We start from the raw sequence: 14,137 nt of genomic DNA on the forward strand, positions 1-14,137 counted from the left end.
TTAGCTCTTTGAACATGACAGCAATTTCGGTGTAATGCTATGAGTTGTTTACCCCACGAACATTGTTTCCACGTCTAAGTGCACAACTGCTAACTATCAAAATGTGTTTCATCACGATGTTTTTCTCGTGCTGTAATGAACAAAATGGAACATTTATGTTTCAGCAAGCCTTTTCACCATGACTGATTTGGACTCTAATGCGGCTCTGACACAGAGGAAACTTTAAATGTTTATCATTCTACTTCTGATGGACTAGAACCATAAAGTTATGAGTTTGCTGCACGCCCCAGAGAGCAGAGCCAAACCAGAGGGAGAAACCATTGGCCAAAGCAGAGAGACTGAGGAGAAGCAGTGGGGGAGCAGCAGGTGAGTTAACTCGTGTGCTAACATCACAATTTTGCACAGATTACTGTCATGTACCAGATCGTATCTGATCGGTTAATACAATATTAATACTAATGAGTGTCTGTCAGCTGCATCATTCTCGTTAATATCCATTCTCGTAAAGTGGTTTAGTGCTTAGAGAGAGGGAGAGACACCTGTCATCTGGTTCTGGAGCTCATGCGGGTTTCTGTGAGCTGGATCCGACCCAGACACCAGCAAGCCAGTCCAGCTGATATTTTTAAAAGCCGCTCATCTTCTCCTGGTGCGGTGGTCTGAGCTCCAGAAATCTGCATTTAATTTTTTTAAACCCGCCACGGGTCTCCTCCCTGACCCGGTACCGACCGGCGTGGGCTACAGAAGTCCGTCTTTTCAGCGGCACAAAACGCTCTCAGGCGCGGAGATAGAGGCATTGTTTCTGGAAACCCGTGGACTCGATGTCCAGACAGGCTGGAGTTGATGCAGCCTTCACACACCATAGTTTAACAATATGAACACAATCCAACACTAGTAAACACACACTGACTGGATAACATAACCCCTCTACCCTATAACTAGCCACTCTCCACACTGAGCTAAGGCAGCGCCTAGCTTGACTCCCTTTGGTTACATCAGAGGTTCAGATTTAGAACAAAGAACCTTTTTAGAAGCTTTGCTGAGAAAGGCCATTTTTTACTACAAAACTCTGCTGTTATGTATTTTAAAACAAAATATCCACAATAAGCATTTCAAATAGAATTATTTGGACAGCATTTTATATGACTTATTAAAAAAAGTACCTGCAATTTGCTCATTAATAAAAAGTAAAACTCGTGACAATTAAGCAATGGACTATAGAAAAATCTAACCAAAGGGGTAGGAGAAAACCATTTTTGATGGGGAAACACATTTTGATACAACACCTGTCTTGACTGGCGCGTCAGCTAGATATCAATCTGTTGGTAGGTTTCTGAAATTCTCTTACGCTGTGTTAAGTAAGCAGTGACAGAACAAAAACGGTTTCTGCAACGTGTAAGGTTGTATTTCTGGCGTAAGCTAACTAACATTTGTTTTCTGTGAAACGCTCGAAAGAGTATGGTAGAAATTTAGTATCACACTTAGTATGTGGTATAACCATGATGCAGCACAAGTCACTGCTGCAGCAAGGAAGCTATTGAGGAAGATAATTGTAATGGCTCAGGTGGAGGACCGGTAGACACCAGGACACAAGAAAACGTGTAAAAGCTGTATAAAAAGTTTAGTTGGTGACTTAAGTTGGTCTCTTGATATGAAATTCTGCTCTCAAATAGAACAATCAAGTGCTCAATTTGAGGTATTTTAATTCTTCCATACCAACACTCCTCATAACTCACAGGAAACAGGGTTGCTTTTGCTCTGAAAGTATTTAACAAAAAGAGACTTATTCTTCAGTAAAGATTACAGCTGAGATCAATGACTTGTTAAAGAAAAACACACAATGGATCCTGTAGTGAAAATAGAAAATATGACACACAGAGGATAGTCACTGAGTTAGAAAGCAGAGCGAGGAGAAGAATATTCAGTTATCACCCTTGATTAATCCCCTTACTACGCCCAGTGACCCTCCATCTTACCTCTGACCTTGTGATTCACAGCTAAATTACCGAGCACCTTGGAAGAAAAGGAAATGTGTCGCACCAGAAATAAAGATTTTTCTTGCAATTTCTAACAATCAATCCACGAGTGCCAACAATTACGGGTTTTAATCTTGGATGTAGAGAAAAAAAGACTTGTATCCTTTACTTTAGGATAAAAAAATGAATGGGACTAATTTTCTCTTTTGTTATGCATCTTGTGAGGTGTAAATAATAAATGATCCACACGTTAAGAGGAATCCACTGGTTTGGGCTGTGTGTGTGGCCAGGGCTGTCCGGACCCCATCTGGACTCTGAACCAAACCACATCATCCTTATTAGAACCCATTGCTCCCTTCAAACCAGACTAGTATGACTCTGTTGCCATCTATTGGAAACAACAGTTCACATCTTTATTCTGCTCTAGCCGAACATCATTTTTACAAGCTTAAAGGGACTTTACGGAGGTTTGAATTTTTATGCTTGCGATTGCCCCCTCAGGCCAAAGGCGTAAAGGCAGCTTCAACAGTAGGCTCGTGCATGAGGCGCGCATGTTGTACGTGCACACTCCTTAACGAAAATAACAGCTGAGACAGTCCCGTATGTGTGTGTGTGTGTGCGTGTGGCCCGGAGGACAGAGGACAGGAGAATGCACAGCTAATTAATTAAATAATTTGGTTCTGTACCTTTCTCTTCAGCACAGCCGACAAAGGTTTATGATGGGTCAGTCCTCCTGCATGCTCAGATCATTCCCTTCCCTTGCTTGAAAAATTGTTCCAAAATGAAAGTTGAACCCACATCTTTTTTATCTGTGAATTCAATGCCGTTCGGCGAGTCTCAAATAAAAATTTGGGCATCTTACTGTAAAAATATACCATTAATGTAAAAAATAAACTCTAAATAAACTATGTTCACATCCAGAATCAAACCCAGGTCTCCCGCGCAAGAGTCCGACATTTTACTAGGTGAGCTAAAGCACCAGTGATGTCTTTTGTATCTGTAATATTTATATCCTTGATGACAGCTGAAACAACGTTCAAATAACGGTTCGGAGCAAAAATGGCTATTTTGTTGCTAATTTGCAGGTAATTCTAGAAGAAAGTAGCTAAGGGTCCTCAGAAATGTAGCTAGGTTCATCACTAGGTGTTAGGAACAGCGACAAAGTCGCTGAGTTGGGCACTGCCTCTCTCTCTGCTGCTAAAGCTACGGATAGCAAATGCTACGGGCTATGCCTGAGCGTGAACGCGCATGAAGCAGCCTGCTCGACCCGAGCATCTCTCTTTTTCTGTGATTTTACAGAAAAACAGGCAATCACAGTAAAAATGCCAGGGCTCATTCTACAGGACCAGGGCATTGCAGGAGAATGTATGAAGAAGACATTTATTATTTCTATACAGGTTTTGGCTGTCACACTTCCATAATGCCCCTTTAAAGTGACACGAGTGTTTACGTAAAATAGATGTTTACAAAAAGGTGTAACAAAAGATAAAAAAGAAACCACATACTACAAATTCGATTTTTTTAAGTTAGTTTGGAAAATTATGTCAAACAGATTTGATAAAAAGCAGCTGTTCATTTTCACGAGAAAATCAGCAGTAAATCCTATAATCTACCTCATCCATCACAAGTCAGGGTTGGAAGCACAGCGTCAGCAGAATGATGGTAGTCTGATCTGTGGACTTAAAGGCTGAGCTCATCTAGTCTTTCTGCACGAATACTGTAAATAATAAATACGTGTGTTCACACAATACCTTAAATAACTTGCCTCATGTCAACACACTTTCTTGGCATCAAATTGTGTCTTTAAAATTCACGGACATCATGTGAATTCCGCATATTAAGTTGGACCAGAAAATATCTTTTCAGCACATAAACTCCCGTTTATTTATTTTTTTTACAGTGAAGGGTCTGACCACAACAAAGAAAAGATGAGTGAACAAGGTCATAAAATATAATCAATCAAATCAAAGATATTTTATTAATCCCAGAGGGAAATTAGCCTTACGCCATGAATCACACATTTGTATTCTTGTTTAATGACCGAAATTTTGTGAGACGAACATTTGTTGTCCTAAATTCCTTTTCACCGAAAACCTAAAATACCTTTGGCCACCTGCCGAAATAAGTGCTTTCTTGGCATCAAAATGTGTCTTTAAATTTCACGGATAGCATATCCATGGTACATATCAAACGAGATCAGAAAAACGTTACCCTCTCATAAATTCCCATTCATTTGTATGGTCCAGAAGTAGATGGGTGTGTTTTAGGCTTCCTATAACACTGGATGTGTTTTGTCTGTCCTGAGTTCTCAGTTAAATTAAATAGTAAAATGACTAAATATCGTTTGACTTTTGGTATCACAATAAATCATATTGTCTCCTCTGTACTGTGATATATATGGTATCGCCAGATTCTTGCTAGAACATACCCCTGCTAAACATTCTGTATGAATTATGAGGCCATTTTGATGTAGGTTGGTTAAAACAGAGTCCACTCTGTAGAGAACTTCTTGACTAAAAATATCAAAACTAAAGTGAACAAGATGTGAAAACCAGAAAACGCTCTATGAAAGAACAAATCCAAAAGATGGGGGCAGGTAGAAACAGCCCAGTCACAAAAATAGGGAATTAGAGTTCATTATTTATCACATAGGCAAACTTAAACATTCACTTGGAAAATTAAATCCAGGTTTTGTTTTTAGCTCTGATATGGGCCCTTGTTCTGGCTCCAGTGTGTGCGACAGAAAGCATGGTTGGGGCAGGAGGATAAAAATAGAGGCGGGACAATGGGAAAAATGAAAGCATATTTCATGTTCTGTTGGACAGAGGACTCGTGTCTCATGCATATCTGTAATCTTGCTGTCAAAACTGACTTTTCTTTGCAGACTGCAGGATGCCACATAAGGAATTTAACAGTCAAGTCAGGAACTCCTGACGTAGGTCTAATATTTACGTTTTTAAATCTATTTCATGTTTACCTAACACTATTTTTGTTTGGTTATTTTAAGAAAACTGACATTAACTGCCTCTGCTTTACACATAATCGTGAAATTAATCAAATCAAATCAACTTTATTTATAAAGCGCATTCACATGGCCAAAATGGACAAACAAAGCGCTGTACATCAATAAAAAGAACCACAATAGGACAGACATATAACCATTTAAAATACAATGAGCATCCATTAGAAATACAATAAGAAATCCATGTAAAATACAATAAGAAATCCTGAGTGCAATTTCGCAGTCCATATCCGGCCTACTTCCCCCAACTTCAATGTCCAAACGCCAGCGAGAACAGATGTGTTTTAGTCTGCTTTTAAAGGTTTCCAATGATTTGGCCTGCTTTACATCAGCTGGCAGCTCATTTCAGAGACTTGGTCCAAGTACTGAAAAGGCACGACTCCCACGAGACTTCAGGCTGTACCTGGGCACAGTTAGTAGTCTCTGGTCAGCTGACCTAAGGGAACGCACCGGGACATGTTGGTGGATGATTTCAGCAAGATATTTAGGTGCCCCTGAGTTTAACGCCTTAAACACAAACAGGATGACCTTAAACCTGATGCGATAAAAGACAGGGAGCCAATGCAAGGCACGTAGGACTGGTGTAATATGTTCAGACCTCCTGGTAGATGTTAACAACCGAGCAGCCGGGTTCTGAACCGCCTGGATGCGTGCTATTGGAGCTTGCCCAAGCCCCGCATATAGCGAGTTGCAAAAATCCAGCCTGCAGGTAACAAAGGCATGGATTACAGTTTCCAAATGACTATGTGACAGAAAAGGCTTAATTTTCGCTATGTGTCGTAGATGAAAAAAGCAAGATCTCACGATTCTGTTCACTTGAGCATCAAATCTGAGCTCTGCGTCCAGTTTTACCCCTAAGTTAGTGACCACCGCCTTCTGATGCGGTGCCAGAGTGGAAAAATCAAGCCCTTGGGCACCTCCTAGGGTCTTTGGTGGCGTAAACAGAATTACTTCAGTCTTGTGTTCGTTGAAACACAAGAAGTTCTGAGCCAACCATAGCTTGATGTCCAGGCAGTCCAACAGAGGTGGTGCATAAACCACCACGCCTAATTGGAAAAATGACCTGGCAATCATCCGCATAAAGATGGAATGACACATCATGTTTACGGAATAGTTCACCCAGGGATAGGAGATATAAGGAGAAAAATAGTGGGGCCAAAATCAATCCCTGGGGGACTCCCCAAGGCAGCTCAGCCAGATCGGAGGAACAGTCCCCCAACCTCACACAAAAACTCCTCCCAGTCAAGTAAGATCGTATCCACTTAAGTGCCTGGTCCGTAATGCCCACAGACCGCTCCAGTTTATTAGGATACTATGATCAACGGTATCAAAGGCTGATGTCAAGTCCAAGAGCACCAGAACCACAGCATCACCTGAATCATTAGCCAATAAAATGTCATCAAGGACCTTAAGCAGTGCAGATTCAGTGCTATGAAAGGGTTTAAACCCAGATTGAAATACTTCTCCAATTTCCCTTTCCTGTAGAAAAGACATCAGTTGGATAAACACAGCCCTCTCTATGATCTTTGAGATGAAAGGGAGTGTAGATACAGGTCTGTAATTGGACAAGACTGTTGGGTCCAATCCTGATTTCTTAAGCAGAGGTCATACCACCGCCTGCTTTAGGGGAGTAGGGACTTCCCCAGATATCAAGCTGCTATTTACAATTTGCAGCACGTGATCACCCACTACAGAAGAAACTTCTGTCAGTAGCCTTGCCGGGAGAACAGCAGTTGCCGCCCCTGTTGGCTTAAGTCTCATGACCAGATCCTCATGCTCTGCAAGAGTTAATGGTTGAAAACCCTCCAGTGCCTTTGGAACACAGAGATCTGCAGAGGGGGCATGCTTAAGTGGTGGAATAGAGGCCCTTGAATTAGAACATTCAAACCTTCCCTGAACCTTTTCATGCTTTAACAGACCTTCTATGAGCAGCGTGTCAGATTTTAGATATCTCACACACATTCTCGCACTGAATGTTTGCCAGCACAGCGGTGTCTGCTGGTGTCCTTCAGGCTAAACGAGAAAGGTTTGACTTGGTTTAAAGAGCTCCATCCCTCAGATTTTAATACACCTGCAGTGGTCACTAGGAATGAATGTCTTGAATTGTACTGGGGATAGAAGCTCAGATGAGTCTATTTCAATAAGTACAAGTCAGCTGAAGAACAAAGTAGCTTCAGGCGATAGGATTTAGATCCTTTTACCTGATTTTTGGACATCTCGCTTCTGACTGGCTAACAGCAATGTGACTCTTACCACTGACTCCGTTTGCTCTGCAGCACAAATGTTTTATCTCCACAAATAACACAAGCCTGAAGGAGTTCTGCTGTGTGGTGGGATTGATCATGATTCGCTTCTACCCGTTGAGACGTTCTCTGCTGTTTCCTGGATGCTAATCCAACAAAAGCCTTCCCAGTCACGAGTCAAGATGGGTGAGTCCGTGCGACCGTTTGCCATAGATCTGTCAGGCTTTTCTAGTCTAAGGCCTAGTCCACACGTAGCCGTTTTTTTTTTAAACGAATATCCGTCCCACCAAAAACTTGCATCCACACCACCTTGTTTCAAAAAAAAAACTCTGTCCACACGTACCCGGATAAATACGTTGTTAAGGACATGCCAGACCTGTAGGCGGCAGTACTTCCCCCGTTCTTAACCTCGTCCTTCATCTGTGGTCTTCCGCAAGGAGCAGTAATTCCGCTTGCAAAAACAAACAAGCAAAAAGCGCTTGGACAATTGATAAAGCGAGCGCAGCTCTGAGGGCATCCATGCTGTCGGCTAGTGTAAACACAGGTCTCACACGTGATGTCAGCATTTTTTTGTCGCGGAAAGTGACGTTGCGGACCTTAAAACTCCAGTTTTGTCTGTCCACACGCAGACACCCAAAACGGAGAAAACACAGATCTTCACTTTGGCCGGAGTTTTTAAAAAGATCCGTTTTCGTGTGAAAAAACTCCGTTTTCTTGTGGATGACAGGCCAAAACGTAGAAAAATATCTACGTTTTGGCAGATCCCGGCTACGTGTGGACAGGGCCTTAAGAGTCTTTTTTTCTAACAGAAGCTAATGCTGGAGATAGGTGTAGGAGACTATTTTCATGTTCAGCCTGCATGAAAAACTCAGAGTGACTGATAATAATTGGAAATAATTATTTAAAAATGTGTTTCTCATTGAAGAACCAAGCAATAAATGAGCACTGACGATTTAAGGTGATCTAATGTTGCAGTGGCCGAGAAATCTGGACTAGGGATCATCAATATTGGCCTTTTTTTTTTTTTTGCCAATATCTGATACTGTCTAACTCTTAATTTCTGATACTGATATATGCACCAAACCTCAGATTTGTCATATTCCGGCATTTTGAGAGAGAGGAGATTAAGCCGCAGAGTTTGATGGGTAATACGGTATATAAGAACTGGGTCACTAAGGAGTAAAAACAGATACCAATATCTCCCAACATTACATTTTAAGGCCAATATCGGTCGATTCAATCGGTAGACTAATAATATCCTTTAAGTTTATTTGCAATTGCTTCTTCGATGGTTAATGGCAGTAAATGTTGGATTTGTAAAACGCCTTTGAAACCATATTTAATGCAGCCCTTGTTAATACTTTTTCTACTTTCAAATCAAAATGTCAGCAGTGTAACAGGCCTGTTGAAAAAAAAATCAGTTAAACTGATTCACAAAAACGTGTTTGAGTTTTGATTAAAACACTGGAAGACACAAACGTCTGCCATCCTCCTTAACAGAGACATTTTCATCCGATGTTATTTACAGCAATAAAAACATACAACAGAAAGTGAATTTCTTTTACGTTTACACACAAAACAGCGAGTAGCAAAGAATTCGTAGGTCATCTTTACTTGATAACACTCAACAATAACGGTCCCTTCATCAACATTCCCAATATTGTCAACTGTTAAGTGTCCTTAAAGAGCAAGTCACCCCCAAATAAACTTTTTTTTGCTGATAAACTAAATAAACAAGCATCTAATTGTGCTCCAGACATGTGTGGTCAATAATTTGGCACTTCAGTGCATCTTAGTTAAAATTTAAATATTCTGCCTAAAACTGGCAGTGTTGTGCCGTTGTCAGGTAAAAACTCTGCACTGTATTTGAATTTAAATCTGCCACCGCTATTGGCTAAGAGGTATGCTATGATGTAAACTGGTACATTATGATGTCACAATGCTGTTGTGAGCCTGTGCGTGTGTGTATTTGTTAGTAGCTCCGCCCTCTCGGTCTGCCAGGCAACGGCATTTGTTGCATTTTTCAAACATGAAGTGGGAGTGGAGTTAGACTCTGGTAGGGGGTGACTTGCTCTTTAAGATCAGGACAAATGGCCGAGGGGAGTCTGCTTAGTAACACATTACGTAATAATAACAATAATACTAAGCAGTTGTTACTATTTAATTCAATTAATTAATGCTTAATAATGCACTAATTGACATTCACTAAAGGGACCCTTTTTGTAAAGTGTTACCATTAATTCTTATGACTTTCGTTTGATTGTGATCCATTTTCTGCCGTAACCAGGCTAAAATCATCGGAGCTAAACGTGCCCTCATCTTTACAAATAAAGGAAAACTGTGTCAAACGGTCACAAAAATGTTGTCACTTCTCCCTAAAAGTCTTATTTGTGCAGCGACGACAGCACTCAAAACCAAGCTCGGACCCTTTGCTGCATCATCCAGATTTAGCGATCATCTCTCTCGCTGTGCTAAAAATAACTCTAAACTTGTGGTGACATTGCCGTCTGAAACTGTAAGCCGCATCACTTTTCACGCCACCTCGAGAGCAGCTTGTGTCTCCTTGGGAAAGCAAGCGACTCACTCTTCGATTCCCCAGTGCCCCTCATTTCAGTCCGTTAATCTTGGAACAGCATCAAGACAGCCATCTCCCTTTAACCTCCACAGAGGGGACCGGCACAAAGGGACGAACCCCCTACTTCATCACTCAGCTCCAAGCAGCAGCGGCACGCCAAACAATCCCATTAGCCGGCGGCCGGCAGCCCGAGGACAGCGGTGATGCCCTGAAACAACCGCAGCTCTCTGCTTATTTCAACATCCTCTCTCCTCCCATCATGTGTGCACTTATGTGTCAGCATATGTAATGAATTGAGAGCTGCAGTAAGCTTTTACACTGAGGAAATGAGCAGCCCCATCGCTCTAAGTAGCTATTTACGACCCAGAGCTGATCAATTGATGACTGCGAATGAGACCCAGAAAGACGGTCATACAAGAACATGAGTGATGCTGCGAGGAAGAGGAGCAGCGGGAGCGAGGCAGTAAGGGATGAAATGCAGCTCAAACACAGAGGTGCACTCCTGCAGCCACAACCACATTGATACCTCTTAACACGAGCTGCACAGGCCAAGGTTTCGGGCTTCATATAAATGATTTACTCCACTCTCATTTCCAGGTGCCTGTCACTGAGAAATGAGCCGAGCCTCAAACGGCACCCGGAATAATCAAACTGACATGGGACGTTTAACGTTTCCAGGGTCTTACTCGGCAAACCAAAGGAGCTCAGAACAGAAAAATGCATCCAAACCTGTTGATCTGAGGGGAAAAGAGAAAACTACAGAGAGAAGAAAGAGGGAGGAGTTACTCACTGCTCCTGTCACCTTTCCACCTCCGGTTTCCCTTGGGATTCCCAGAACCGTCCCCTGCTGCACAGACTCCACTCAGCACCTCCGCCAGCACCACCAGCAGGAGCAGGGGCATCCGCCCGCCGGCCATGCCTGACTCTGATGCTCGCGTCAGTGCTACAGCAGAGAGGCGAGGGCCAGATAGAGTTTAGTCCCACGCACAGTCATGCCTCACACAGCTGTCTGGTGTGACTCGAAACAACAACACGCCCTCCTCGGCCTCCCCTGGAGTGTTAACGCCGGGTCAAGACAGTGATGTCCCAGAACGGGTCACGGATTCACAGCACTATGCCTGCTTCCTTCTGAGAGAGCCAACATTCCCAGCAGCATACCAGCGGGGCAAGCTTGGATTCCTGGAACTCTGAAATATTTATCTTTTCCTCTCCGGGTGTCTTCAGTCCTGCTCAGAGATTCAAAGTGAGCTCGGAAACAACTCCAGTGAAGCAGATGGAGATAAAACAGAAATGATGCGAGAAGTTGTTCGGGGCACAGTGCAGAATGGACATGCTGATGGTGACCACAGCAGCAGCAGCTCCCTCTCCTCCTCTTCTTCACCAACACGGCTCGGCTGACGTTAAAAAAGGAAGTAAATCAAAGGGATAGTTCACGACAGAGCAGCCTTGACTTTGTCAACAGAGTGTCGGAGAGAAGAAACAAGTACGTCTAGGAAGGAGGGAGGAAGGGAGGGAGGGAGGGAGAAACTGAGTGTGTGTTAGAGGAGCGTGGGGAGCGCGAACAGCAAATATTCAAGTGCAGCAGCTTTTGAACATGTATGTTTCTGTAATAGTCTCACCAAGCTAACCAGCTGTAACGATTGTGTTACCGACACAGGATTCCGTATTATGGAAGCTTTTCCAAGAGCCTACGTTTTATTTTATTTTTTTTATTAGAAATCATTCTTTGGGCCTCTTTATAAGACATGAAACATTGTGGGGGCTCACAATGGCCCAGGAGCTCTGATAAATGGCCAAATACACACCCACCCTAAAGCCCTGCATTAGAAAGACTGGTTTAGCAGCAGCTACAGGGAGTGCAGAATTATTAGGCAAGTTGTATTTTTGAGGAATAATTGTATTATTGAACAACAACAATGTTCTCAATGAACCCAAACAACTCATTAATATCAAAGCTGAATGTTTTTGGAAGTAGTTTTTAGTTTGTTCATAGTTTTAGCTATTTTAGGGGGATATCTGTGTGTGCAGGTGACTATTACTGTGCATAATTATTAGGCAACTTAACAAAAAACAAATATATACCCATTTCAATTATTTATTTTTACCAGTGAAACCAATATAACATCTCCACATTCGCAAATATACATTTCTGACATTCAAAAACAAATCAGCGACCAATATAGCCACCTTTCTTTGCAAGGACACTCAAAAGCCTGCCATCCATGGATTCTGTCAGTGTTTTGATCTGTTCACCATCAACATTGCGTGCAGCAGCAACCACAGCCTCCCAGACGCTGTTCAGAGAGGTGTACCGTTTTCCCTCCTTGTAAATCTCACATTTGATGATGGACCACAGGTTCTCAATGGGGTTCAGATCAGGTGGACAAGGAGGCCATGTCATTAGTTTTTCTTCATTGATACCCTTTCTTGCCAGCCACGCTGTGGAGTACTTGGACGCGTGTGATCGAGCATTGTCCTGCATGAAAATCATGTTTTTCTTGAAGGATGCAGACTTCTTCCTGTACCACTGCTTGAAGAAGGTGTCTTCCAGAAACTGGCAGTAGGACTGGGAGATGAGCTCGACTCCATCCTTGACCCGAAAAGGCCCCACAAGCTCATCTTTGATGATACCAGCCCAAACCAGTACTCCACCTCCACCTTGCTGGCGTTTGAGTGGGACTGGAGCTCTCTGCCCTTTACCAATCCAGCCACGGGCCCATCCATCTGGCCCATCAAGACTCACTCTCATTTCATCAGTCCATAAAACCTTAGAAAAGTCAATCTTGAGATATTTCTTGGCCCAGTCTTGACGTTTCAGCTTGTGTGTCTTGTTCAGTGGTGGTCGTCTTTCAGCCTTTCTTACCTTGGCCATGTCTCTGAGTATTGCACACCTTGTGCTTTTGGGCACTCCAGTGATGTTGCAGCTCTGAAATATGGCCAGACTGGTGGCAAGTGGCATCTTGGCAGCTGCACACTTGACTTTTCTCAGTTCATGGGCCGTTATTGTGCACCTTGGTTTGTCCACACGCTTCTTGCGACCCTGTTGACTATTTTGAATGAAACACTTGATTGTTCGATGATCACGCTTCAGAAGCTTTGCAATGTTAAGACTGCTGCATCTCTCTGCAAGATATCTCACTATTTCTGACCTTTCTGAGCCTGTCAAGTCCTTCTTTTGACCCATTTTGCCAAAGGAAAGGAAGTCGCCTAATAATATGCACACCTGATATAGAGTGTTGATGTCATTAGACCACACCCCTTCTCATTACAGAGATGCACATCACCTAATACGCTTAATTGGTAGTAGGCTCTCGAGCCTATACAGCTTGGAGTAAGACAACATGCGTGAAAAGGATGATGTGGACAAAATACTCATTTGCCTAATAATTCTGCACTCCCTGTAGAGCTAGCGTTGTTTTGCGGTTGGCATCACTGTGACTAATGTTAATCTGTTGCAGATGTTGAAGTGGGTTGGAACATGCAGATTTAAGGCGGTGCATTTAAGCTCCCCTCAGAACACGAGGTGCAGGAGAATCCATTATTTTTAGAATATTTCTTCATGCTGGAAATCCAAAACCCCAGTCACTAGGGGGCGGCAGCGCCCACACCAATCAACAGCCAAGAAGAAGAGGCAGCATATAAACACACTGGAGCATGGAGTGAGCGAGGAATCGGCCCAGAAACAAGGCAAGGCCTTCATAACCCCTGGATAAGCTTTGAATGTGGTCGGAAGTGAGGAAAAACCCAGGAGCGGCCAGCGAAGAAACTGCTTAGTGGAGCTATTTTGTTAATATGCTCCAGTGTGTTAATACAACCAGCATAAAATGAGCTGTTGGAAAACGACTACAGCTCAACAGTAATAATAAATAACAGCCCAGCTGTTGGGAGTTGCAGCTAATGCAGATGCAGCTGGGTTTGTTTCGGTGTAAAACACCCTGTTATTATAGAACCCTCGTCAACCCACATGTGCTAAGGCCTGATCTGAATCAGAAAAAGTTTAATGCAGAGTAAGTGAGCAGGTTCACATCAGCAGGAATCTGCATCAGTGGAATGGTGCATACATGATGCATTTGTTAGCTCAAAATAAACATGATGGGGGGGGGGGGTAATTTAGAAACACTAGTCTAAGCCTACGACATGTCGAGCCAGCATTTCTCAGAATGATCCGTGTCTCTGTTAGGGCTGCAGCTATCGAATATTTTTGTAGTCGAGTACTCTATCGAATCTTTTTTCGATTAATCGAGTACTCTAATAAATGACCCTTTTGTGTTTGTAAACCATTATATCAAACAGCATGTTATAAAATATGAAAGACCTCTTAAAA

The 14,137-nt window shown here is 42.7% G+C and overlaps 1 protein-coding gene across 5 annotated transcripts in view; it reads right to left on the bottom strand.

The window, feature by feature from the left end:
* The window catches only part of robo1 (roundabout, axon guidance receptor, homolog 1 (Drosophila)), a 327,637-nt gene that overhangs the window by 224,309 nt on the left and 89,191 nt on the right, over nucleotides 1-14,137 (bottom strand). The window contains exon 1 of one of the 5 annotated variants that reach the window (XM_070543615.1): nucleotides 10,604-10,809. The exons of 3 other annotated variants lie outside the window; for them this stretch is intronic. In XM_070543615.1, coding sequence (XP_070399716.1) covers nucleotides 10,604-10,730 — 127 coding nt within the window. In that variant the 5' untranslated portion in view covers nucleotides 10,731-10,809. Of the gene's footprint in view, nucleotides 1-10,603; nucleotides 10,810-14,137 lie in introns of those variants that run through there. One more of the 5 variants, XM_054742442.2, reaches the window with a different exon arrangement.

This window comes from Nothobranchius furzeri, chromosome 13, assembly GCF_043380555.1.
Source record: "Nothobranchius furzeri strain GRZ-AD chromosome 13, NfurGRZ-RIMD1, whole genome shotgun sequence".
Classification (NCBI taxonomy): domain Eukaryota; kingdom Metazoa; phylum Chordata; class Actinopteri; order Cyprinodontiformes; family Nothobranchiidae; genus Nothobranchius; species Nothobranchius furzeri.